General features: G+C 38.7%; 2 protein-coding genes across 2 annotated transcripts; one reads left to right on the top strand and one right to left on the bottom strand.

Moving 5' to 3' along the window:
* Nucleotides 1-2,131: 2,131 nt before the first annotated feature.
* On the bottom strand, nt 2,132-4,363 carry PLPB (PAS/LOV protein B). The gene is made up of 7 exons (XM_078576044.1): nt 3,591-4,363; nt 3,306-3,513; nt 3,146-3,210; nt 2,899-2,978; nt 2,666-2,721; nt 2,515-2,578; nt 2,132-2,426 (listed from the first exon to the last, which is right to left on the bottom strand). Exons 1-7 carry the CDS (start codon nt 4,183-4,185, stop codon nt 2,274-2,276), a joined length of 1,221 nt encoding a protein of 406 aa, XP_078432170.1. The 5' UTR covers nt 4,186-4,363; the 3' UTR covers nt 2,132-2,273.
* Nucleotides 4,364-15,927: 11,564 nt separating this feature from the next.
* Nucleotides 15,928-16,875, top strand: LOC144703782 (putative WRKY transcription factor 75). Its single transcript, XM_078576043.1, has 3 exons — nt 15,928-16,235; nt 16,307-16,468; nt 16,552-16,875. Exons 1-3 carry the CDS (start codon nt 15,943-15,945, stop codon nt 16,739-16,741), a joined length of 645 nt encoding a protein of 214 aa, XP_078432169.1. The 5' UTR covers nt 15,928-15,942; the 3' UTR covers nt 16,742-16,875.
* The last annotated feature ends 9,405 nt before the right edge of the window (nt 16,876-26,280 follow it).

Raw genomic sequence — 26,280 nt, 5'->3', positions numbered from 1 at the left:
GTCTATGCTGAGCTGAATAGAAACCTCTCCGTAGAGTTGGATTTGGTATTTTTAGAAATTTATAAAAAATATTAAATAATATACTCTCGGTTCCAGTCCGGTTTGACCCCTAGACCTAACCCTATGTGACAAACTGGTCCACCCTCAAAATGGAGGACCTATGGTCCCAGTTCAGTCCGGTCAATCTGGTCCTCGGGCCAAATGTCTGACCCTGATAACAATCCAAGCTGTGTTGAGTTGGTATATTTTGCACCGGTTCACCCATTACGTGGATTCGCTAGCCCATTGGCCCTCCACTTAGATCCATTAATCTGTTGAGCCCTTCCACGAAAAGCAAACCTTATGCGATTTCAATCAGCCTAGAAGTTCCTGAAATAAAAACCATAATGACTCAAGAAAATTCTTCAATTATCGTTGGGTTCATTTAGTGCACGCAAAATGGGAACTAATATGTTTATGCATAAATAATGTTATGACTCATTAAGTAAATGACGGCATGATTCACATCAATCAATTACATGCATCAAATGATGATAAATGATATAAAATTGCATATTATGATCATCATAATAAATGATAAATGACATAAATTGTATATTAGTTGTGAGAAAGAGAGAGCAATAAGCCAAAAGAGCTAGAATTAGAGGGAAAGAGCTGAAGAGGAGAGAATAAAAGCTAGAGCAAGAGAGAGAGCGATAGAGTAAGAGTCTAGTCTACTGGGAGAGAGAGAGATAGAGTGAGAGTCTAGTCTACTGAGAGAGAGAGATAGCCATAGAAATAGAGAGAGTGTGTGTATATAATATAAAATTTTAAAATATAATAAGACAACTGTCTTCAGGTCTTCTGTGGGGTCTTTGGTTGGGTATCTGAGTGTGCAGGTGCATATGAGTGTGTGAGGTGGAGAGAGATAAACAGAGACAGTAAGAACAAATATCGACAGGAGATATATATAGAGATGGATAGATAGATAGATAGATAGATAGATAGATAGATAGAGATAGAGATAGAGATAGAGATAGAGATAGAGATAGAGCGAGCATACGAGGGAGTGGGTGAACAAGAGAGAACTACAAAGCGAGAGAGGGGAGAGAAAGAGCTAGAGGTATAGTGAAAAAGCAAGATAGAGAGATAAAAACCTAGAGCAAGAGAGAGTGTGCAACAAAGTGAGAGTCTAGTTTACTCTGAGAGAGAGAGAGAGCCATAGAAATAGAGGGAGAGAGTTTGTATATATAATATAACTATATAACATATAATAGTAGTAAGTGTCTTCACGTCTTCAGTGGGGTATTTGGTCGGGTCTGATGTATATGAGTGTGCAGCTGCACATGAATGTGTGGGGCAGAGATAGATAAACAGATACAGAGACAAAGATAACAAGATAGACATGAAACATAGAGAGAGATATATATAGATGGAGAGCTAGGTAAATAGAAAGATAGAGAGACGGATTGGAGACATAGAGAGATTGATAGATAGGAATCGAGAGATACATAGATAGGAGACTTAGAGAGATAGGTAGATGGAGAGCTAGGTAAATAGAAAGATAGAGAGACAGATTGGAGACATAGAGAGATAGATAGATAGATAGGAATCGTGAGATACATAGATAGGAGACTTAGAGAGATAGATAGATGGAGAGACAGAAAGAGAGATGGATAGATAGATAGGAGACTTAGAGAGATAGATAGATGGAGAGACAGAAAGAGAGATGGATAGATAGATAGGAGACTTAGAGAGATAGATAGATAGAGAGATAGAAAGAGAGATGGAGAGATAGAAAGAGAGATGGATAGATAGATAGGAGACTTATAGAGATAGATAGATGGAGAGATAGAAAGAGAGATAGATAGATAGGAGACTTAGAGAGATAGATAGATGGAGAGATAGATAGATATGAGACTTAGAGAGATAGATAGATGGAGGGATTGAAAGAGAGAGATATAGAGATAGATGGCTGTTGAGAGAGAGATAGAGATAGACAGCTGGAAAAGAGAGAGATATAGAGATAGATGGCTGGAGAGAGAGAGATAGAGAGAGTAATAGATAGATAGCTGGAAAAGAGAGAGAGAGAGAGAGAGAGAGAGAGAGAGAGATAAAGAGAGAGAGAGAGGAGATAGATAAAGAGAGGATAGAGAGATAAAGAGAGAGTTGAGACTTTAAAATATATACACCTTTCCCACGCAGTCCGCAGTATAAAATACGCTAAAATCCCATGCAGTCCACCGCGCCGTGGGTTCGACGAAGGCAGAAAGAATGGGGTTCTATGTCAAGAATCACGTTGCCCTGGACGCACCCACTCCAAAGGAGAGGCTCCTGACCGCGACCTTGACCGCGCCGACCGCCCCCAGCTGCTTCATCTCCGGGCTCAGCCCGTGCCTATCCGCTTTAGCCGCCTCGTCCCTCTGCACCCCCACGTAGAAGGCTATCTGCCCACACACACGGCGAAATCACCCCCAATTCCTTCTCACAAGCCAAAGCCACACACCACGACCGGAAAATTTCAGCGGGTCGAACCTTCCCCGTGGCGCTCCGAACCGGCGACACGTGGAGAATGTTCCAGAAAGTGCTCTCATCCTTCCTGCTTCAAGGCTTGAGGTCAGTGCCTCTCGGGTCGATTAGAGGATCGGATCGGAGAAGATAGAGAGAGCGAAGCGGAGGCGTTAACCTGTAGTTTAGGATCCGAACTGTGCACGGTTTGCTTGCCTGGATGCTCTGCGTTATCTACAGTACAATCATTCGATAAAATAGTTTAAACAACTTGCAAACAAGAACGACACACAGACACACACACTTCTCTCTCTCTCTCCCTCTATTGTGTCTTATTTACATGATAATTGTAAGATAAAATAACGAAAACCAAGTTATAAAAATCGATTTAGAAAGAAAAGCACAAAAAACCTGGTGTAATGCTTCGTCGCCCGTCTCGGGTCCGCTGAGGAATCTGCAGTTCCTCCCAAGAACCTCCGATCTGGAGTAGCCTTAACGAGAAGAAGAAAGGGGAAATAAGAGAGAATAAAAACATAATTTCCTTGTATGAAAGTACCAAAGTTTAACCAAAATGGTAGCCGTCGGATCGTGAATCTTCTTAAGACTCTTGCAAAAAAGAAGTAAAATTCGAGACTAAGAGAACAGAGAAACTTGGTACCTGTCAAGCTAAGGAATGCATCGCTAGCGTAGACGATGGGCATACCAGGAAGATGAGGGTCGCTCCTGAGCATTGAAAAAAGAAAGAAAGAAGAGTTTCTTGAGTACCCAAATGATCTACGCCGGGCGCAGCCTTAAGATCAGGAACTTCCACAACTCACAATACAAAACTTTGTTTGATTCTACCGAGAGGAATAGTAAGCGACGAAGGAAGACGCGCAAAGCCCAGCGAGCTCCCCCGCGCTCTGCAAACTCTCCTGCCGGTAAGCTCGCTACAGTGAATAAGCGTTGATAGAACACAAGCCGCAGCCTCGGCAGCCTTCTGTCTCTCAACCTCCCCCGCTTCACACGACTCTTCAGCGTCGTTCTCTGAAGAGAAACGAAGCCCCCAAGCTTAATTTTATGTTAAAAAAACAAAGAAATAAACTTATCCGCCTTAACCTAACCTCTGCAACCCGAATCTGACAAAGAATCAACAGTCAGATTGCCGAGAAGCTCCACCTCTCCGCAAACCTCTCTCCGGCAAGAACCCACCACGCGCCTCTGCTCGTGCACGGGCTTTCTAGAGACGGGGACCTGGACGGCGACGAAGTTCACAACCCGCCCGTCCTCCGTTCCGAAAACGGGGAACAAATGAAAGAGAACCCACAACGGCGTTCCGTCCATTCTGTAATTCAGGATGGTGATCTCCATCGTCCGTTCCTCGCGAATTGCCTCTCTGATCTCGATCAGCGATCGCCGGTCCGTTCCAGGCCCCTGGAAGATCCTCCCGTTCTTCCCGAGCACGTCGGCGCGATCGTAGCCGGACATCGCGAGGAATCCCGCGCTGGCGAAGACGATCGGATGGCCAGGAATTTCCGGATCGGAGATTAGGAAATTGCCCGCGAGATCGTCGAGCGCTTCCATCACCCACTCGGAATATCGCGAGGTGAGAGACTGGCCGACGAGCTCGTCTCGCCGCGTGGCCTTCTCCATAGCAGAGAGCTTCGGTCTGTAGTCGTCGCCGGCGGCGGCTCGCTCTGAGATCGACACGTGGACCATCGGCGCCGCCAATTGGAGCTCAATTCATCGCCGTGGCCGCTCGACGAAGACCAGCGGCGCCGCCATTGCCATCTCCGAGACGCGACGGCCAAATCAATCAAGAGCCCGGCAGTCCGATTGGCCCTGTTACAGCGAATCTCAGCCGTCCGATCGGTGAACCCTTCGAGGGGTCTTCACCTTTCGTTTCTCAGTCTGTGGGCCCGGTGTGTCTGTGGGCAATAGCCGGCTCAACGGCCAGGACTCTTTCTGAGCGAGATCGACCGTTGAATTGGGATCCGTCGGCCCGCGTGTTCTCAGATTTTATCTCTTGTTTCTCGGCGGAGAGAGAGAAGGTCTTATCCGGCCACGTCCGAGATTCTGGCTGACGTCATGGAGCCACGTCAGATCCACGTCGCCTCTACAAATGCTAAAACGCACAAGTACCCACGTCAGAACCCACTTGTTTTGGCCAGAGCTGCAAGCCTGCAACTTGGTAGTGACAGAATTGGTTTAGGAATCTGTTTTGGGCAAAAACCTAAACCTATACTTAAATATATGTTTAGTATTTGTTCAGTAAATCTAATATGTTTCAGGCACAAGGTTTGATGGTCTTGGTCTTGCCCTAGTTTTTAGCAAAGACCTAAATCCTATTCACAGTTTGGTTTCGTCCAGGTCTAGTTGCAGTCAGCTTAGGTTGACTAGTCAATGTCAAAGTCAAAATAGAAAAGTCACGTTTATTGTAATGTTAACCATCAACATTACGAGCTTTAGGACCAATGACAATGGATGTGCCTCCGGTTCTCTTCTTTCGTCTCTCTCTCCGGGTCTTTCTCCCTCCATACTGCTTTTTTCTTCATGGAGAATGGGTGGGCTGAATAGAATAGGAAGAAAAATCTATTAAGGAAGAGCTTGCATTAGGTTTTAGCAGCCCTCCTCCAAAGAAGAGCTCCTCTTCATTAGAGAAGGTCATGCAGTGCGGTGTGAAAATTTGCACAATTTGTGCAAATTTTCGATCCGACAAAAGGCACTGTGCGATGTGTGGTGAGGTGGAAAAATTCTCACAGTTTGTGCGAATTTTCGATCGCACAGAAGGCACAGTGCGATGTGCGGTGAGGTGCTAAAGTTCTCATAGTTTGTGTGAATTTTCGATCGCACAGAAGGCACAGTGCGATGTGTGGTGCAGATTCATGCAATAATTTTCACCGCACATCGCACAGATTCATACAAAATCAGTAATTTTTTTTTCCGCCCTTAGAATTTTTTTGTTGCATGTTTACGCCTGCAAAGCCCAACCGAGAGTTTTTTTGATGGTATGTTTGCAACAAAAATTTAAGAAATTCCCTCCACCTTTAATTGTAATTGTACCCATATTTTCCTTATCATTGTACCCATATTCTATTTATAAAATTGTTTCTTCCTCAAATAAACTCCCAACAAATTTGATATTATTCTAGAAAATGTATAACTTCATCTCCACAATAATTTTTATTAAACTCTTTAAAGCTGCCAATTGAATTTAAACAGAGTTATTCCAGGCTTCAATATATTTCATAAAAAATTCATGAATTAACAGGAAAATAGGGAAAATCAGGATTCACTTGGAACAATCATTAATATCTAAACTATTTAAACGAAAAAAATCTATTTTATAAAAACCCTATTTTAAACTATTTAAATGGAAAAGCGTGCTAATTACATAAATTAAACAACAAATGATAACATTTATCAATCCCAGGTTTTTTTAAAATTTTCTCATGTTTATGATTCCGTGACTAAAATATTTATTATTATACAGTAAATATTTAGTTGTTTAATTGCCCTCACTACTTTTTTAATTATTATACAGTAACATTTTCATGTTCCTTGGAAACTTTTCTATAACCATAAAATTGTCACAATAAAAATAGTTTATCGTCATTAGGCATCTACTCGATAAATATTCAGAATCAATTATTCATTATTATATACAGTAAATATTTAATGGTTAATTTCCATCACAAATATTTTTAATAATATACAGGAAATATTTCATGTTCCATTAGTAAATGTTTCATAACTATGAAATAGTCAAAATAAAGGTAGTTTATCTTTATTAGGTATCTACTTTATAATTATTCGGAATACAATATTTATTATTATATACAGTAAATATTTCATGTTTTAATTTCCATCACAAATAATTTTAGTAGTATACATTAAATATTTCATGATCCATGAGTAAATATTTTACAACTAAGAAGTTATCAAAATAAAAATAATTTATCGTCATTAGTTATCTACTTGATAATTATTCTGAATAAGTCATTTATTACTATTAAATTAACATTTACTAATTAGGTGACAATAATAACAGTTTATGGTCATTAGATTTGTGGACAGTAATAATAGATTGTTTATAAGTATTGAACATTTATTGTAGTCAGCCCTCGTAATTATTAACTAATTGGCATATACAAATATGTTAAGATTTACTTGAAGAATAAATGCCACAATTAGTTTCAATACATAAACAAATGTATGAATGGTTCTACAAGTCGAAGGAAAAAGAAATTAGCTTAATGAATACTCGGGTCTTCGTCACTATCTTCGTCTGTTTGCTTGATATCATTGTCGTCATCGTCATCCGCTCAGAACCATTACTTGAGTGCCATTAGTAATTTGATGCTCTCTATTGTCAACATGGAGCTCTTGTAGTTGATGATGACACAACCAGCAGAGAAGAATCTTTCAGAGGGCGCACTCGTCGCGTGACCAATAGGAATTCATTCGCAACCATTGCCAACCTAAGATATGAGTGTTCTCTTGTTACTTTCCACCAATGCAATGGTTTTGTCCCCTTAAGAGGAGGTGAGCTCATGTACACATCTAGCTCGTGCCGTGGACTAATGGTTGATGTCTGCTTATTGTTTGGTAACAACTTGTCTAATGCTTCACTAAAGAAAGTTGTAGATGTCCGCTCCGGTCGAAAACATCTACAAGAATCTGAATGAATTATGCTTCCATCGTCGAGGTTATGCAATAAGCTTTGCACATACGCGATTATTTTGTCCTGTTGTTCACGGACAAGAAACTGTAGCTTCATAGAGGGATCAACAAGGGCAACAACGGTGAAGGCCTGGTTGTGAGTGAGGACTGATGCATATCTGCTCATCTCGGCCTTCATCACCTCACAACTCTTGTACAGTGATGTCTGCCGTCCGGTGGATATAACATGGTTAACTCATAACATCCTTCCCTTTCTGATACCACTCATGAAACCATTCAAGTGTCTTATCACTGCTCTGATGATAACAATGGCCTCATTTGCTATGGGCGCTTTTCATCGGCATGCGACTGTAGTGGCCAATTGAGGGGGTTGTAACATACTTGCAAACTCCTTAATCATTGTCTATTCCTCATCACATAACACTTATTTCTTTAAAACGTTCAATGCAATGATATCTATAACACACCTTTTCTCAACAACAGCTCCTAACATGGCATACGTAGAATTTTGTCTTGTTGGGAAATCCATCGGAACCTTTCTATGATCAGGTAGGCCAAACTATATGCATAACGTTGCATAGCGCTCTTCACGTTGTGTTGAACCCAGTATTCGTGTTACTATCTCTCGAAGATGGAGTACGTCATCACCTAGTGTAGATGCACTGAATGCAGCAAGTATGTTACCTTGTTTTGTATCATTCATACCAACCATATCGTCCTCATCTATAATTAGTGACTCTCATGGCACCTCTGTCACACGTAGGGAGCTGATCCTGGCCTGGACCACAAGGTTTATCACGTGCGCAACACAAAACACGTGTCTACTTGCACTGAAATGAGGGTTCACTAACTTCAGATGTTCGTCCAGAATACTCATCATCTTTATGTTTTTTGATGCATTGTCTATGGTCACTAAAAACACCTGCGTAAAATTGCATCATCAATATAATGCAATGGAGAAAAAATCAGTGATACCCTATTTAATGAAGTAATCCTTAACTTTCTCTTCAAGTCAAACTCTTCCACATCAAACTCCTCTACGATTTCAAGTATGCGTGCACTCATGTTTTCCCCAGTATGGAACCCCTTCAATTGGCGTATGCCCAGAACATAATTGCACAACTTCAACTCAAAGTCCACCCAATGCACAATCACATCTAAGAATGCAATATTCTTTTTCGAAGTCTATGCGTCCACCGTTAATGACACTCGAGGAACACAGGGCAATCTTCTTTGAATGCTCTTCTTCATATCTTTGAAGAGAGAAAATGCTTTCATCTTGATATCCCTAAATGACAAGACTGATGTTTCTTCTTGGGCAATGTAACAAAGAAGTCGTATGAAGTACTTCTTCCTAACTATAGCCCACTGCGAATCATACAGACATATGAAGTGCACCAGCTCTTCTTTGGTCTTCTCTGTTGTATGCATTTTATACTATTGTTTCTTACTATTTCCAGTGTCAAACACCTCTGCTATTAACCTGTCTTGTGTAATTCGACTTGTTTTTGCTTTCAAAATTTTGAATGTTTTACGGTGGAACTTTTCCAGATGCCTCCATAATGGAGTGCTGCTTTGATACTTGTTACGATCTACAATAAGACCACACAAGTTGCATTTGAATTTTTTCCACACAAATCTGTGTAGTGCCTTAGTGCATGATATGCATTAAGGTGAGCCTTTTTTCTGTTTGGTGTTTGGGCTACTGTGATATGATTCATCTTCTGCAAACATTTCTGCAGCGTTAGGTACATGCAAAGACATACCAGCTTCCATCCTACAATTTGCAGGATCATAATGTGGATGGTGAGAAAAAAATAAATTCACGAGATCTCAAGCTCATAAAGGGGATGGTGAACAAAAAACTACATTAACAACATCATCACGAGGATAAACACATAATCAATTCAAGAGATTTGGACAAATAATCATAATTTGAATGAAATTTGACATTCATATTATTTTTAAACTAATGAAATCAATGAGCAATTTGAGCATACTGTTGGATTCTGTGTTTTGGTTCATCCATGGAAAAATACGTTCCATGGATGCAAAAGCGTGGTCGATCGATTCTCAATCGATCTATATAACAAAACATTTGTAGTACCTTTTGGGGAACTCGTTCCACTCTTGACTTTGCCGCTCCAAGATCGTTCTGAAGCCGTTCACGTGTCCAACCTCTAGAAGTGTCCACGCAATCACTCGGCGCTTGGATCTCCACGTCTTCTTCTTCACTTCTTCTTGAGAATCTAGAAGATCTCCTCACCATGAAGACACTCTTCCTTGGATGAGTGTAGAAGAGAGTGGAGAAGGGGGGGGCTCTCAAATGAGGCTTGCATGGGTGCTTAAAATGAGACCCCTTTCCCTTTTTATATTTCACTTAAGGTTCTTATGACCTTGTGAGTGTGACCCTCTAGGCCCATGTATCGTTCTAGTTAATAACTTTAATGACCCAATAACATTTATTGACCAACCTTATTAATTAACTATATCAACATATATATTAATTAAATAAGGATCGATTTAACCCAATCGACAGGTTAAGTTTCCAGCCCGTGGGGTGCCAAGCTACACCTCGTCCTCTAGAAGATACCGAGTAGTCTCGAACTCTCTCATGGAACCTTTACCGTCATCAGTTACCGTATATGTATAATCCAGCATCCGCACGAGACTCTCAAATGATGTAGAGCATGGTTTATCGTCAAAACCTAATCCGTAATTCGATTAGTACTGATGCCTAACGGGGATCATTGGAGAACGCCTTTTTCCAATATCCTCACTACCCTGGCCAGGGATTTTCCTTCATCGTCTTCCTCGAGTCAATCTCCTCATATACCGAGGGCGAATGATCCCATCTTGACCACTAAATCATCTCCGCAAGCTTCTTACTACATCCAATCTATAACTTATTTGAATCCCATGATTAGAGGCTTGTAAGTCATAGTCAAAATGTAGTCGTCCACTCACGAGATGTCCTTGGTGTCTCGGGTCAATAGATCACTTATACAACCATGACTTGAATCAACTTGATTGACATTTAGGTATAATACCATTCAGGGCTTCATACGGATCAATTCAGTGAACTCTTTCTCAAAAGAGCACCCACTATCTGTCCTTAGTGTCGCCACACTAATATCCACATGATCGGCTATACTTATCGAATAAGTAGGATCAGCTAGTGCTATTCTATCCAGATAATTCGATGTCCGTCTCGACTATCCTCGAATATGAATATTTAGAATATATGTTTTAAAACTAGTGATCACTGTATTATGATCTCATCATAATTCACTAAGTCATTGCATGTATTCATGGACTTCATTATAAACATCAAACGGAATAATAATGAACGTAAATATTTTATTCTATGGACTTAAATAAACATGGTAGTGTGATTGGCTTGATGGCCACATATATCCATCACATACAAGCAATTGATTAGTTTTATAACTTCAATATCAAAACATGATTACCTTCAAAAAAAGTGTGATGGCACATAGATGGCTTCACCACTTTCTATAATAAGATACTGTTTGAAGAAATATGGTAAGAGATTTAACAATAATAATGCATTGATTTACCATCAATGACAGAGTGGAAGAGTAGTTTATGACAATAATTAGCTAAAAATTGGGGGAAAACAGAAGTAGAACTTCAGAAGGATGAGTACTTCATGGGAAACATAAATACATTACATAAAATTGACTTGTGAAATTCGACAATAATTATCTGAGACATTCTATTAGTCATTAGAGGGGATCAAAACCATTAAATGTCTCATCATAAGTTTGCCTAAATGTTCTATCATAGTTGAGTTCATGTAGGCCGGTGCATGTTAGATGTATGTGGTGGAGGGAAATTCTTGATGAAGTGGAAAAATATCTTAGAACTTATCAAGACAATGTCATAGAGGAGCCATTACTGAATGAACTTTTCACATGGAGGGAGATCCTACAAATGATGATTACTTGACACAAATATATTTAGACTTTAAAGTGATATTACACCAGGCTTATGAGTATTCTAGACTGAAAATATTGTTATAGGTAGATTGTCCATTAGAAATATCTCTAAAATGATAACCATATTGAATGCCTACTCATGTGACTTTTTTTCTTGATCATATCAATATAATTTCCTAGATATGGAAATTTAATGTTCGAGATATTATATGTGCGGTCCATCCCTAGTCGTGGACCATGTCACCAGGAAAGTTCAACTTACCCTAGTTCTCCCTGCCCTAGTTCTCCCTACATTCATCTTCTACTGTCATAGATGTTATGAAAGGAGACCAGAAAATTTCCACCATCTAACACTCCATCACCAGATTAAATGATCGGAATCTAAAAGACACTCTCAAATGAGAATTTGTTCTCCTCCACAGGAAGTACCCTACTTTTAAGACTGTGTCCAGCATCTACTAGTTGGTGTGGCGCACAATTCTTTCATATCTTGTAAAAGAAATGCATGAGATGGAAACTACAAATTGCAATAATAGATGGATATCTCACAGTTGATTATGAATAGATATCATGGCTTGAGGGGTCTGAAGCTTCTGACGGTTGATTATGAATTCATCTAACTAATAATATGTGACATCCAATGATGTGAACAAGGTTCATTTAATGGCAATACAGCTGAGTTTATGCATGATATAACACAACTATGCAGTGGAAAAGTATTTTATGACACATACAATGGTCAATTGACGATACATACTCAAGACAAAGATGAAAATTGTAAGAAACCTCTGAAGCCTTATGATGATGATGACTCAATTGAAAAGGAATTACACACAAATGGGTATAAATGGGATGAACCAGAAACTAACACATCGATGTCACTAACACTGTGTTAATAAAATTTAGGAAAATAAAAAACGAGACACGTTGAGCGTGATGAGCTATTGCTTTAGGAATTCAAGAAAGAGGGAATCATAATTCTTATCGTGGATGTCCGAAAGCACATTCAGCTACCTAAATCATTCTTTAAAGAGCATGTGTACTAGATAGAGATATCACAAAAATTCAATCGCAAGACTACTTTCATTCTAGTGACTAAAATTCCTAAGAAATGAGGAGATCTAGGACCTCTGATGATCATGTGAAAAATTTTTAGAATGATGTGATCGAGGAGAAATATAATGAAGATGATAGCAGTTAGAAGATAATAGAATAACGGGAAGAAGAATGTAGTTTTCCTCTCGCGACTTGGGGATGTTTGAGAGATGAGATATCTCACGGAGGAAGAATCAATATAATAAATACATAGATTACAGAGACAGATAGAACAAGATAGAAGTACTTTGGGACTTTGGGTGCATCTTCTTCAAAGGAGAATGAGAGACCAAGAAGGCAAGAAGCCAAGAGCTACATCGATAGGGACTTTGAGAACATCATCTTCAAAGGAGAGCAAGAGACTGAGAGAGAGAGAGGAAGACGTTGTGCGGTGCGTCTTCTTCAAAGGAGAGCGAGAGACAGAGAGAGAGGAAGACTGAGAGAGAGAGAGAGAAAAAGAAAATGATAGAGAGCAAGAGAGATAGGAAATGGCCCACACAGAGGAAGAGAAATCAAAAGAGAGTGAAATAGAAAGGAAGAGGGAAGGGAAATCAAACGTCAAAAAAATGCACATTCGCACTGCACAGAGGTCTGTGCAGTGTGCGGTGCGATTGTGCGATTTTAAAGTGCAAAGTGCGGTGCAAAAATTGCACCGCACTGCACAATTGCACGAAATGTAATCGTTCTCACAAAAGGACCATCTCTACTCCTCGTTAAGCGGGTGCCTAATGATGATCTACTTTGCTTTGGCTACAATGAGCTAGATATGGGCCTCTTTTGCAAGCTCAGTGCAACCTCCAACCTGACTCCCAAAACTCGAGAACAACACTTCCATCATCAATCCCATAGTCGACGTCCAGCTCAAAGTAAATCACACTTCTAATGTAAAGCCAACTAATTTATGCTCATTCATAGTCAAACACACAATTTCAACCATGCATACTAGCTCCTTGAATGGGATGATACATTCGGCATTGGCAATGAAGTGTGGAATCCTCATGGAAATGAGGATGTGGGTGCATGAGAACATCAAATTAGATCAATAAAAATATGCTTTACACTTCAATTTTACTCTTATTTTTTATATTTTACACTTGCATTGATCACATATAATAATAAAATGAGAAATGTATGATTTATTCGCCAAAGATATATTTTTATGTATTTCATAGAATTTTGAAACTAACCCCTCTTGACACCTTATAGTTATGTAGATTTATCACATCTTCTTAAAATTGTATTTCAATTTCAGGGCTTAGGTAAATAAAATAGTGAATTTAGAACATAAATGAGAGGAAAGGATAAACCTAATCTATATCCTAGATAATACGAGAGGTCCAACATAAAATAACTCACTTTTAAATTCCATTCAAACCTCTTCAAGAACTGGGAAAGTAAAGGAAAGAGTTTTTGAATTAACCCAAATTTAAATTTGAATGGTGTATTTTCAAATTTGGGAAGGAGGGAATGCGGATCCAAGCTATAAATCATGCAATCCTTGCCCTCAAAACCCGTGGAATTCAATTCAATGGCTGGGAAAGTTAGGAAACTTATATTTAATCTCTTCTCCCCTATCTTTGTATCTCATCTTGGATTTTTGCTCTAAACTTACTGGTTGAGACCTAGTGCTTCAGATTTCTTTGATCCATTCTTGTTATAGAAGAGTCTGGAAGAGAGTTTAAGTGTGAACAATATTGTTTTAGAAAAGGCAATACTTGGCCCTTGGAGAAGCAACAACAAGGTTTTTAATGATCTCTTGAATATTTTTTTTGAATTGTCTCACCTTTTTCTCCAGGTAAAAAATCCATAGGATAGCCCAGAAGTCAAAAATTCCTCTTGTATAAAAATTTAAATCATTTTTTGTTCACTACCTGTTTATGGCCAGTTCTACCGCCCATTTGTGCACTACAGACTGCAAACTGCACATCGACTTATGTAGTCACCACACAGTTGCCACATTAAGGGTGAAATAGGTTATATTTAAATTTAAAATTTATTTCTTACCATAAAAAAATTATTATGTATATTTTTAAAAATCATAATAAATGCTTAGAACTTATCCAAAATAAAATGCAAATTTATTTCATCCATTAAAACATTTTTAACTAGTTTTCCTTTATTTAAATGAATTTTCTTTGTAGAAAATATTTCCAAATCCAGAAAAAATATAAAATTACCCCAAACATTGTTTGAAATTATATCAAAATTGAGCTTTACATTCTCAGTACCAGCTCCTTGTGGATATGACCCTTATCCTCCACGAAGGAAAATTTTATAAATATTGTGGCGTAAATCAGAGCCTTAAGACAACTTATTCAACCCCCATCTCGGTTTTATCTATGCAGGAGTATCTGAATGGAGACAAAAAGCTACATTAAGAAGGCGGGTGGGCGAAGCACACACACAGATGACTTTTAAAATTAAAAAAAATTAAAAAATATGAAGTAACTTCTAGTTCCAATCCTGTTTGATCCTCTGAGCTAAGATTAACCAACCGATCGTCCACCAAAAACTGGTAGACCTGAGGTCAATGTTCTGTCTCGTCCAACCCCTTCCTGGTCCTTACGGGCCCACCCTATAAACATGCATCTAAAAAAAATTCAAAGATCAAAAATAGTGTTTAATATTTAGGTCAAAATTTTAGTTAAAAGAGTTAAAAAATACACTTTAGATGATAACACTACAGTCATTGTCATCCTTTCAGTTCACCGATTAAGAAATCCTCAATTTTAGGAGGCTTTGCCGATTGAGAACACCTCAGTGCATTCTTGAAGGCTTCGCTTATTGAGAACTCCTCAGTCCTACAACACATTAGGAACACATGCATACACACATTCATACAGACATGCATACACACATGCATACACACATGCATGCACACATGCATGCACACATACATATACACATACATATACACATACATACACACATACATACACACACACATACATACATACATACAGACATACACACATACACACATACACACATACACATACACACATACAGTCTGGGGAAGAACTGAGTGTAAAAGAGACGGTTGAACAGTTTAAAATTCCGGTCAATAATTTATAGCAGGCTTGTCATGAAAAAGGATGTCGCTGTCGTTGAATACTTAAATTTAGCATGTATGTGGCGATAAAAGAATGGGAGACAGACGTAACAAACAGGTAGAGATTTGAGAGCGTGTTCCCCGTAGACGACGCAGCGAAGGAACGAGGAGAATGGGAACTGACACTGGGTTTGGTCAGAAGTTTATTAGTTTACCGTAGAGGATTGTTTTATTTTATTAGTTTTGAACAAAAAAGTCCCCGTGTGGTACGGAGGAGAAGAAACTCTCATCATTCTTAGAGAGAGATATAGAGAAATTTTTTTGCAGAGGGATAGAGAGAGAGATGAGCCAAGCGGCAGGGAAATAAGCCACGGGGGAGCGATAACGATACCTATCCTCTAGAAGAAGCTCTCGTCATTTTAGAGAGAGATATAGGAATATATTTGTACAGAGGGATAGAGAGATATAGAGCTGTATTTGTAGAGAGGAATAGAGAGAGAGATGATAATCGTAACTTGTAACCGATGATAATCGAAGAAGTGAGAAAAACGAAGTTCAGGGCTAACGCGGCAGGAGCTTACCGCGTTAGAGGAAGGTGCAGAGAAGGGGATGTTCTTTGTCGAATGGCGGAAAAACGACAGAAACCAGACCGCGTGGCCTCCTCCTTGAAAAAGAAAACACAGAATGACAGCTGTTTTCAATTTTCCGGGCAGCAACATGTCTGAGTCACCTCTCAACTTAGAAGAATTGCTCAAGTTCATCGAGATTGACCCCTTTATACCACCTATTGTCAGTGATAGCCCCCCTCTCAAGTATCTCTCGGCCCAAACTTCTGACCGCCCAGCGTTCATCAATAGAGACGACGATTGTAAAGGAGACAAAGGGTCCCTTTGTCTCCTTTACAACGATCATCTTCTCCGCCCTGCAGTGAACGACGCCGACGAAGTATCTTCAGAGACGAAAAGAAGCAGCAGCATGTAAACAACTACAACTCTTATCGTAGCTTGATCTTTTTCTAAGCTAAGTTCCGCGTTTTCTGTGATTTCAGAGTCAAGGGATGCAAAGGGCTGTCTAAGAGATCAAAATATTCAAAAGCCGAATCGAAATCAAGAATCGGGTTCAGGACGAAATCTGAAATCGACGTGCTCGAAGATGGATACAAGTGGAGGAAATACGGGAAGAAGTCGGTCAAGAGCAACCCCAATTTAAGGTACATCATGTTCCAATAACTATATTAATTTCAGTTTACATGTGACTAGAAATATAGAACGATAACATTTTGAGATGAACCAGGAACTACTATCGGTGCACGACTGGGGGGTGCTTCGTGAAGAAGAGGATAGAGAGAGATGCGGATGATGCGAGCTGCGTTATAACAGTATATGAAGGAAGACACAACCATCTATCACCGGGGACAATCTGTAATATATCGTCATCCTTCAGCAGCTCGAGGTGGGCGATGGAAGAGGATCTACAGCGATGAAAACGGAGTTCTCTAGAATTAAGTAGTGTGTATTGCCGACCTGACCGCTCAAGCGAGTTAAGTGTTAGGCTGTCGTTTTCTTAGCCTAATTCAATAAAACATCGGGAGTATTTTCCGAGTCATGTAAAGAACAATTGTATTATAGATAATATCACGTAGAATCAAATGGTCTAAGAGTCAAATAACAGCGTACGACTAGCACGCGTATGGGCGGTGGGTGGGTGAAGTTAACGGGGCCTCTTTATCTCTCAAACACTAAGGAAATGTTTCTGCTCTGTGCTCAGGCTCTCAATCAATGGCTCATCTCAGAAAGAAGGTTAGAGTAATCCCTAATAACTGAAGGTAATTTTACGTGATTTACGTCTGTCGACCGTGATTTTAAGAAATCAGAGCCAATGATTGACTCGCTCTCTCTAATATTCCATGATCCGCCATTCTCGTTCTACCGCGTGGTCCATGCATTTCCTGATATTTTTGAGTTGCCTTTATTGTAATTTTAATCACCAGATTTTGTGATGTGGATTCGTGTTCGGCTTTCACTTGGCATTTATTTGTGATCTAATTTTTCAGATTTTGTTGCACCTACACATGTTTGAATCTTCCATCACATTGACTGCAAATAAAACTAATTTTTTTTACTCATGCCACATATCCCTGCTTATTAAAAAACTGTTTATTAAATGATTCACCAGTTATGGGTTTGCAAATTGTAATGCCATGATCACTATTTTCGTAATGATAGGGCAGGGCAATCACTGGTTGCAGCTGTATATTTGCCGCGGCCAAAGATCGGATCTGGTCTGCGTTAATCGGATCATGACGTGGCAAACTCAAAATAAACACAGAGACGTCATAAAACCCTTTAAACAACCCCAAAAGATATTATAATTTAGCTCATACATACAGATTATATGCCATAAGGTTACATAACAATATTTTGGACTTCAAAATCATTGGTTTTAATGAAACTTAAGGGGTAGTGGTATGCACTAAGAGACGGTGAATTAGTGCATTTTTTTTTATTTTCTACATTCCTCTTTAGATTATTTGAGTTACACTCACTTCAGCTTCACTTGTTGGGCCATGCAGTTTTTAAACTGATTTGAGGATCTGAAATGGCATAATTTCACTTATTAGGAGTCAAATCAACTATATCTAGTTGTATAAAGAGAAACCGTCTGTGCATGTCATGTTGCACATTTACATATCACACTGTAAATCACAGATGCACAATCATCTCACAGCACTCTAAAGTATTATTTTACTTCACACTCATGGGTTTCCCTTAAGTAGACTTCACTAAATCACCTTCCTTTGGGCTGACCTTTGTCTCAAATGTTCTCCATCCTTGTCACCACCGCACCTCACATAAGTATGCCTTCTTGACCTAGGTGCACCCTTCCAGAAGAGTAATATATCCTAGCGCAGTTTACTTTATCCTAGTCAACTACTTGAATTCTTTAGATTCAACCAATGACTGTTCATGATTTACTTCTGATTCATCATGATCCGCTTCCCAACTCTATGAGCACTCACATGATTTACTAAACTAAAATGCTTCACTAATCGCAATCAGTATTTTATTGCTGATGTAATAATCTTCACAATTATCTCTCAAATCTAAGATATAAAAGTTCAAAATTATTCATTTGGTATGACAGTTTATGATTAAATGAATCTCTCAATGCATAAAAATATTCTCTTATTGATCATTAACTGGTATTATTTGTTGTGATAATTCAATCAAAGTATATTCACCCAAGTAATGTGATTAATCTCTAATAAATTTCTATTCACAAAACTTAAATCTCCCTCTACCAAGTTTCTAAAAGTCAAAATCAATAATCGTTCAACAAAATGCAATCCAATCTCTCTTCTCAACATTAATCTCTTTTGATATCTAATTTAACATAATAAAAATATAACACTTGATGAAATTAATCATCTATCAAAATCAATGAGGATGTAAAATTTCATGTGTCAACACACTCAATGTAATATCATCAATTACAAACAAGTAGACATGTTATGTCAAGAAAATCAGTATTCATCCAAAGCTTTAGAAAAGTTACATGATCAATTCAGATGTTTTTCATGCTCAGAGACATAAAATATTTTATTCTAAGTAACTATCCAATTTTATGTGAATTGAATATTTAATTTCTATAAGATGCATTTTAATATTCCCTTGAATAGATAATTGGGTGCTATTAAAATAATAAATGTTCATATTTGCATGTTATCATGATTTAAACTTATTAAAATTATCTTGAGTGTGAATTTATAAATTTTCAAGATTTCATGGAATTTTATAGATTTTTTTGACTTTAGATTCATGAAGAAATTACTTTTAGAAGGCAAAGACAACTTTTTTGTTTGATTACTAATGTTGTTTACTAATTTTCCTGGACTTTTTCCACATTTTCTCACATTTTCTAACATCACATTTGCAGAAAGATCCCTTATTAATGTGGAAGGCAAGATGAGTTGGGGATACCTGGAGAAGAGAGAAAATAAAGAACTCAGATGGCCATGATTCATGAAAATTGAAACCTTGATATCTCAAGATCTGACTGTTAGATGGACCTGAAATTTTGAGGGTAGTTTTGTATTTTATTCTCTTTCCATCTATTAGAGGTATTTGTAAAAATAATGTCGGGAAGGGGGGGGCAACCACTTCAAAATTGCCCCAACCATCGTTGGCCAGGAAGGATACAACAAGCTTTTGGAGTTAATTTTTTTGCAGTTCTTGAGTTGATCTGGTGAGTTTCTTCTTCCCCACTTGATCTTATTCTTGTTTGTTGCTAAAACGCCAAGCATGGGTGAAATATTCGTGCTCTAGGAGGACTTATTGAGGGGAGAGCATCACCTTTGTAAGGATCTCATTTGGGTTGAATCTTTTAGTACCTACATCATGTTTACCACTTATATTCAATTTCCCTTCAAGATCTTGTTTCCTCCAAGGGAGAATCAAGATCAAGAAGGGGTAGGATTTCTTTCCATCCATTTCTTCACATAGGTATTGATCCTTTCAAGAGGTCAAGCCCTAGACACCACAATCATTCTCACCATTCATTCAGGTGATCTGAATCTTTAGGAGAGGGTTCAGGTTGCTTGATCCCCTTCTCTCCTTTAGTATCCTCTCTGTGTTTATCAAGCACTAGATTCCTTTGTACAATATCTAGCTCCTAGAACCATAAAATAGATTGAAATTTGAATGACAATTGCTTCCTTGCGGATCAACCTATTTCTCATTCTATATTTTCAATATTTTTGAAAAAAGGGATTTTATAATTTTTTGCATAATCGAAACGATACTATTAAACTTGCATTTAATCACACCATTTATTGGCTTATCTATCCAGACCAAACTTTAGGTAAGTTTTAGTTCCTGCTAAAAACACAAAATTACCGAGACCCTTAAAACCTCCAAATGACTGTCAACTTTGTATAATCTTCACCACCATCAGTTACCAAATGTATGTAATCTTTCATCCACACAAGACTGTGGGATGCCTAATGGTATGGTTAACCATGAAACCCTAATCAGTCAGTCTAGTTAGTACTAACGCATTGACAGAACAAAATGTGTCATGTAATCATACATATTTTAAAGTCATTTTGGGATCATTTCATGAGAATTTTATCCAATTTTATAAGAATTTTACATTTCATCCATAAATAGAGAAAGCGATTAAAATTGCATTTTTATGTCATTTTTTATGCCTGTTCTACATATTCAAGAATTTCCTAGTAAAACTATGTTTAAAACATTTTTTAATGCTCTATTTAGTATGTATCTATGCTATTGTAGGGAAGAAAATGAAGTTGGAGAAAATAAATAGAAGAAACAAATAGAGAAAATTAATGAAATGAAGAAGAAATCTGGCTAATGGAGCTGGCCAAGCAGCGGCAGCACCCAAGGCAGCCACAGGCGGGCAAGCGTGCTGTGCGCTCAAGCCCGCCCGCAGCCCAGCAAGGGGCAGCGCTCAGCAAGCCCAGCTGGCCCGTGAGAGAAGAGACTGAACCCATACATGCCCACAAAGAAGACGTAGTCGCACACTCAAGAGGTCTGTTTTTTATTCACTCAATGATACACACCAATATTTATATAGTGTGTCATTAACTAGAAATTTGTGATATGGGATTTAGATCCATTATTCTGTTTTATAACCGCAGCGTGCCGACCCACAGAGCCAGAATATGATTGAGGCCCAACGAGCCGCGATCTAAAGAAAACAAGAACAAAGTAAGATCGGGCTTGGAGCCAGCCCGGCCGGAAGCCCGTGTCTTTTTGGGCTATCTTTAAAGCTTTCTATTGGTCGACAAGGATGATGCGGACACGGGGCCCCTCGGCGCGGGCAAATCTGTAGAAACGTTGCTGACAAGGCAGCTGATTAGGCGTGTTGATGGGGAATTGATGTGGCGGCGACTAGGGTGCACCATAAGAAGGGTCCACGTCTGCGATTATGAAGGGGAGTGGACGGCCAGGGGCATTCTGTCCAACCTCGCCTGTGGCTGTCAACGGTGCTGGCCGTAGGCCATTTTGGACCAGCGATTGGGACCATTAGGTGATCCAACGGCTGGGGAGGACCCCAGGCTCGTTCCCCTCCATTGGACGGCCTGGGAGGTCCCTCCCAAGTCATTAAAAGGGCTCCGAAGGCCCCAATTCTATCCTCTTATCCACCAAATTCTCAATCTTGTTTTTTGAAATCAAAATTGGAGGAAAGGAAGATCCTCCTTCTTCCTTTTGTTTTCTTTCAATTCTCTTGGTCGATGGCTGTGACAACGTCGCGACCTGAGGGGAGAATGTAGCGAGAGTGAAAGGAGTAGGAAGACTTACCTGAAGGGCGACGCGTCTGAAGCGACATCAGAAGCCATCAGCAGCCACGAGAGGCCACAAAATCAGTTACGTAATCCTCTATTCATTAAATTTCATAAATATTTCTTGAAAATTTTTGAAGGATCCTGAGTTTTCTTAGACTTTTTCACCGCTGCTTCTCTTGAGCATTTCATTGAAGGTATCGTGGGTGCGATGAGTATATATTGATTTACATAAGTTTCATTTTATCAACCTTACAAAATTGAAAATATATTCATTCATATTTATCCGAGTTTTTGGGCATTCTATCGAACACCTCACGGGCATTTTACAGAAACATCCTTTTATCTCAGTTTTCTACTTAAAAAAATCTAAAAATACACTTATCAAATTTGATAGGGCATTCTGTCGAACGCCTGAAGGGCGTTCGACAGAAAACACTTCATATCTTCATTTTCTAGTTAGAAATTATATGTAAACGATATACACAGAATATGAAATATATATAATTTATATCTCTCTTCAGTATTTGATTCCCTTTTGGGCATTTGGCCGAACACCTTCAAGGTGTTTGAATAAATTAACCCCTTAGCTCCAAAAATCAGAATATATATGAAATTATAGAAACATATTACATAGTTCTATTAACTATAAAATAAATATATTAACTATATAAGCCATAGTCTGATATTATCTGTGATATTATTATATCTATCCCCTTTCTCCTCTCCTAATACATCTATATCTACCTTTTCTGCTTCTTCTTTCTTCTGTTCTCTTATTAAACTACTTATTCTTATTAAATACTTATCCATCTCTTCACTAACTATAATAATATCATCCTTTGCTATATTCTCTAATATCTTACCTCTTTATTATACTTAGTATCTATGACTAACTAAGTAGGTATAATATAGGATATTTTCCTTTTCTCTAGATCTCCTATCAAACAAATATTCCCTCTACTTACTAATAGATATCCCTTCTTATACTTTCTCTCATTAGAATTATTTTTATCATATCTTATTTTTACATCTCTTATTATATCTATATAACCAACAACTCACTCATTGAATCATTTCTAAAGGCCAGTCCCTAAATTCAACACTATACATATCTGAGTAAGATTAAACATAAAACAAATTATTTGATTGAAGCAAAATAATAACAACGACACAAAATTAACACCCCATTTTCACTTCGTCATGCATTCAAAATCATGGGAGAGTAATTTCTTTGATATTTTCTCTAGAATTAAAGCCCTTGGTAGGGATTTAGCTGCATTGCATTCCTTGATTCAATATCCTCTCGTACTAAACACAAAATCAACTTGACCACAAAGTCAGTGGATATGGTCGTGTATCAAACCTTGGATAATTTGGAATCTCATGGTTGGAGCCTGTAGCTCATACTAAAATTTCATTAAAAAAAATCATTCATTTACCTTTCTAAATTTGGATCCCTTTTCATCTAAGTTTAAATGGTATTTAAAACTCTAGAACATCTTAAGGCACCACATCCCTTTATGTGTTGTTCTACTCTGTGTTTGGCTAGATGGTTTCTTAGCTCCCAAGATCCCCTAAACAAGGGGCCCAATCTTGCAGGCCACCCAGGCTGCCAACCACCATAATATAGCCCCATAATCTTAATTTATATATTTTTAAAATTTAAATTAAATAATACAATATATAAATTATATTGGTTATTCGTAATATCTTTATCCATCACATTTGCCTTTTGTTTGCTTTAAATCCCTTTAGTGCCTTTATGATTGAATAAAAAAATTATAAAATAAAAAATCCTGAAATATAAGTTTGACTTGTGGCTTATTTGGTTCATTTTTGAGCTTATAAAAATTTGGACATTGACTATTGCTTCACTATGGATCAATCCTTTGCTTTTTATATATTATTTATATATTATTTGGTGAAAAAATAATTATAAAGTTTTTGCTTATTTTTAATGTAAAATAATGACATTACACCCCTTAATTTAATGTTGTTGGTGCCTTTCATGTCTGATGTCTAGGTGTGGGGTTTCATGAAGTAATATGCAGGAACCGAGATCTAACAGTATGTATTACAACACAAGGAATCAGAACAAAATACTCCCAAAATGATATGAATGCAAGTGAAAAATATATCTTGACGAGGAAATAAGGCAACGGATAAACCAGGTGACAGATCCATTAATGTTTCAAGAAGAAAAATTATCACAGTCAGACTCTCAATGACCCGCTAAACTGACTAGATAACTAAGACTCAAGGAGCTTGTAAGTTCAATGGCGTCCACAACTTGTATTATCACGTGATTAGTCTTCTACAGCAAGAAAACCTAACACTCGACAAGGTGGCTAACCTATGCGTAGATATATTGGCGTGGGAGAGGAACATATAGAGAATGATGGCACTGCAACAGGTAACAATACTGAACGAGGAAGGGGAGATGAGTAGTACCTGGCGTAGGCAATGGCAATTGTTGATTATCCGCATCGGCGTGTTGAAAACAGGGGTTGATGGCAATCGCTAAGGCACCGGGGTTGTGCGACGCTGGAAAGGTAGTGGTGCATGCGGCAGTCTGGGGGCGCACGCGATGCGAAGGGACGTGCGGCGTTTGGGGTCGCGGCACTGGGAAGCGCGGCACGGGACTGCACTGCGCAGGGTGCGTGGCACGTGGTGCGGACTGTACGACATAGGACGCGCGGGCCTGGGGCGAGTGGTGCAGATGCGCGGGGCGTGGGGTGCGACGGTGCTTGGTGCGGGCAAGGGAGATGGTGGCGGTGGTGGCAGTGTTAGCCAAGGTGGCAGAGGTGGCGTTGGCGGCAGCACGGCAATGTTATCAGTAGCACAGTTGTGGTAGTGCCCCAATGGCGGCGGCGACGACGATCCAAGAATGGGTTCTTCGTTGAAAACCCTTCAAGAACTCCCTTCTTGGAGAATTCAAGAACCTGGTATGGGAGAAGGGTGTCATCAACTGCGGTTCATTCCACGAAGTGATCTCGACGTGGGAAGAAAGACGCGGGCGATGAGGGATCCACGATCTCAAACCATTCTAGATCTAAAAGTGCACTACACTCTCTAAAGAACGATACTCTAGGGAAGAAGAAAATTTCCAATTTTCAAAATGGCATCCTTTCCTTGGACATGGCTTCCCTTCATAAAGAGAGGGCAGATGCGCAAGTGACCGACAACGAAGGGACAAACCATCGCCAGATGATATTCCCGTGACATACATTACATAGACGCAAGAGAGAAAAATAACGGAAGAGGCCCAAAACATAATGGCCCAGTCCGATTGTTCAAGGAAATGAAAATACAGAAATATTATGCAACACTTACGGATAAGACCTAGGCCGGATACTTGAAGCTGGAATCTCAAGCATCAGCTCGAGCACCTTGGCGCAGTTGAACTCGGCCCATATTGATGTCGTCGCGATGGTCTCCCATCATTTCAGGTCCATGATTGACATTAAAATAATTTAAAATTTGAAAATTGATGATTAAATCCCCTTTGTGTGGATTAGAGCTCGGATTTCTTGATACCTTAAGAGAGATATTATGATCTATTCATGTGTTCAACTTTAAGGTGTAGCCATATGCTCCCCATTGCTGATCAACCATCATCATTACTTAAAGTAGATATTCAAAGTTGAAAGGAATCATTTACTTGTGACCCTCTAGGCCCATGTATTGGCTACTTAATGACTCTAATTTAATAGGTAAATGTTTGGTGTCTTGGTGTATCCACGTGATCCTTGGCATGCCACATATCAATTGTTATCTCAATGAGCCTAGTAACCAGTTTAGCATTCTTATTACATCGTTTGAATCTTATCAGGAGTGGAGGGAAGTCAAAGGGATAATGGAGAAGAAAAATGGGCACCTGAATAATTATACTCTGGGCGTATTTCATTTAGGACCTTCTGATATTCATAATTAACGGGAATTTTTCATCAAAAATACAAACTTTATGTGGATATTAAAATGCTAAAAGACCATTTGAGATAACCCTCTATGCAAATTTTATATATCACTGTAATGCCCAATAAGTTTATTGGCCAAAATAATTTACTGTATATATCAACATATAGATTGATTTAACCCAACTGATAGGTTGATAAACTCAAATTACGGTTGTTAATGTCTGTCGTTTATGCGTTTGAATTCAGTAAATTTATAAAAAATGTACGGAAAAAATTAATCTAGCTAGCGATGAGTATGGGTCATCTCCAAAATGAAGGATGATTATGGATTTGATACTCTTGAAATAGAAATTAGTGTGGTGAGAAAAGATATGTACAAATATGCGATAGTGGGAAAAAGGAAAATATTTGACAAGATGGTGATAATGAATATATAACAGGAGTGATGCAGTTGATGTACAGAATAAGAGATAGGGCATAGTGATGTGAGAGAAATACCTGATGAGAGATGGCCGACAAAATGATGAGACAGCGATAAGATGGAAAGACAGATGTACAAGTGCGTGAAAAATGAGTGAATGGGTGTGAATATCTATTATGGTTTAGTGAGATAGGATGATGAGGCATTGTGATGGACTAAAGAGATGATAAGGTGTTCAGAGGTGATAAAAAAGATGATGAGATGTGAAGATGGAACGTTACAATGGTGGTGAATTTGATACAATGTGAGGAGGAAACTTACCCTAGGTCCTTAGATTTGGCTAAGGCCAAGGCACTTTGACAAAATCTCAAAGT

This window comes from Wolffia australiana, chromosome 5 (assembly GCF_029677425.1).
Source record: "Wolffia australiana isolate 7733 chromosome 5, ASM2967742v1".
In the NCBI taxonomy this organism is placed as follows: domain Eukaryota; kingdom Viridiplantae; phylum Streptophyta; class Magnoliopsida; order Alismatales; family Araceae; genus Wolffia; species Wolffia australiana.
The sequence above is the reverse complement of the archived record's forward strand: the minus strand, read 5'-3'. Positions and strand labels throughout refer to the sequence as shown.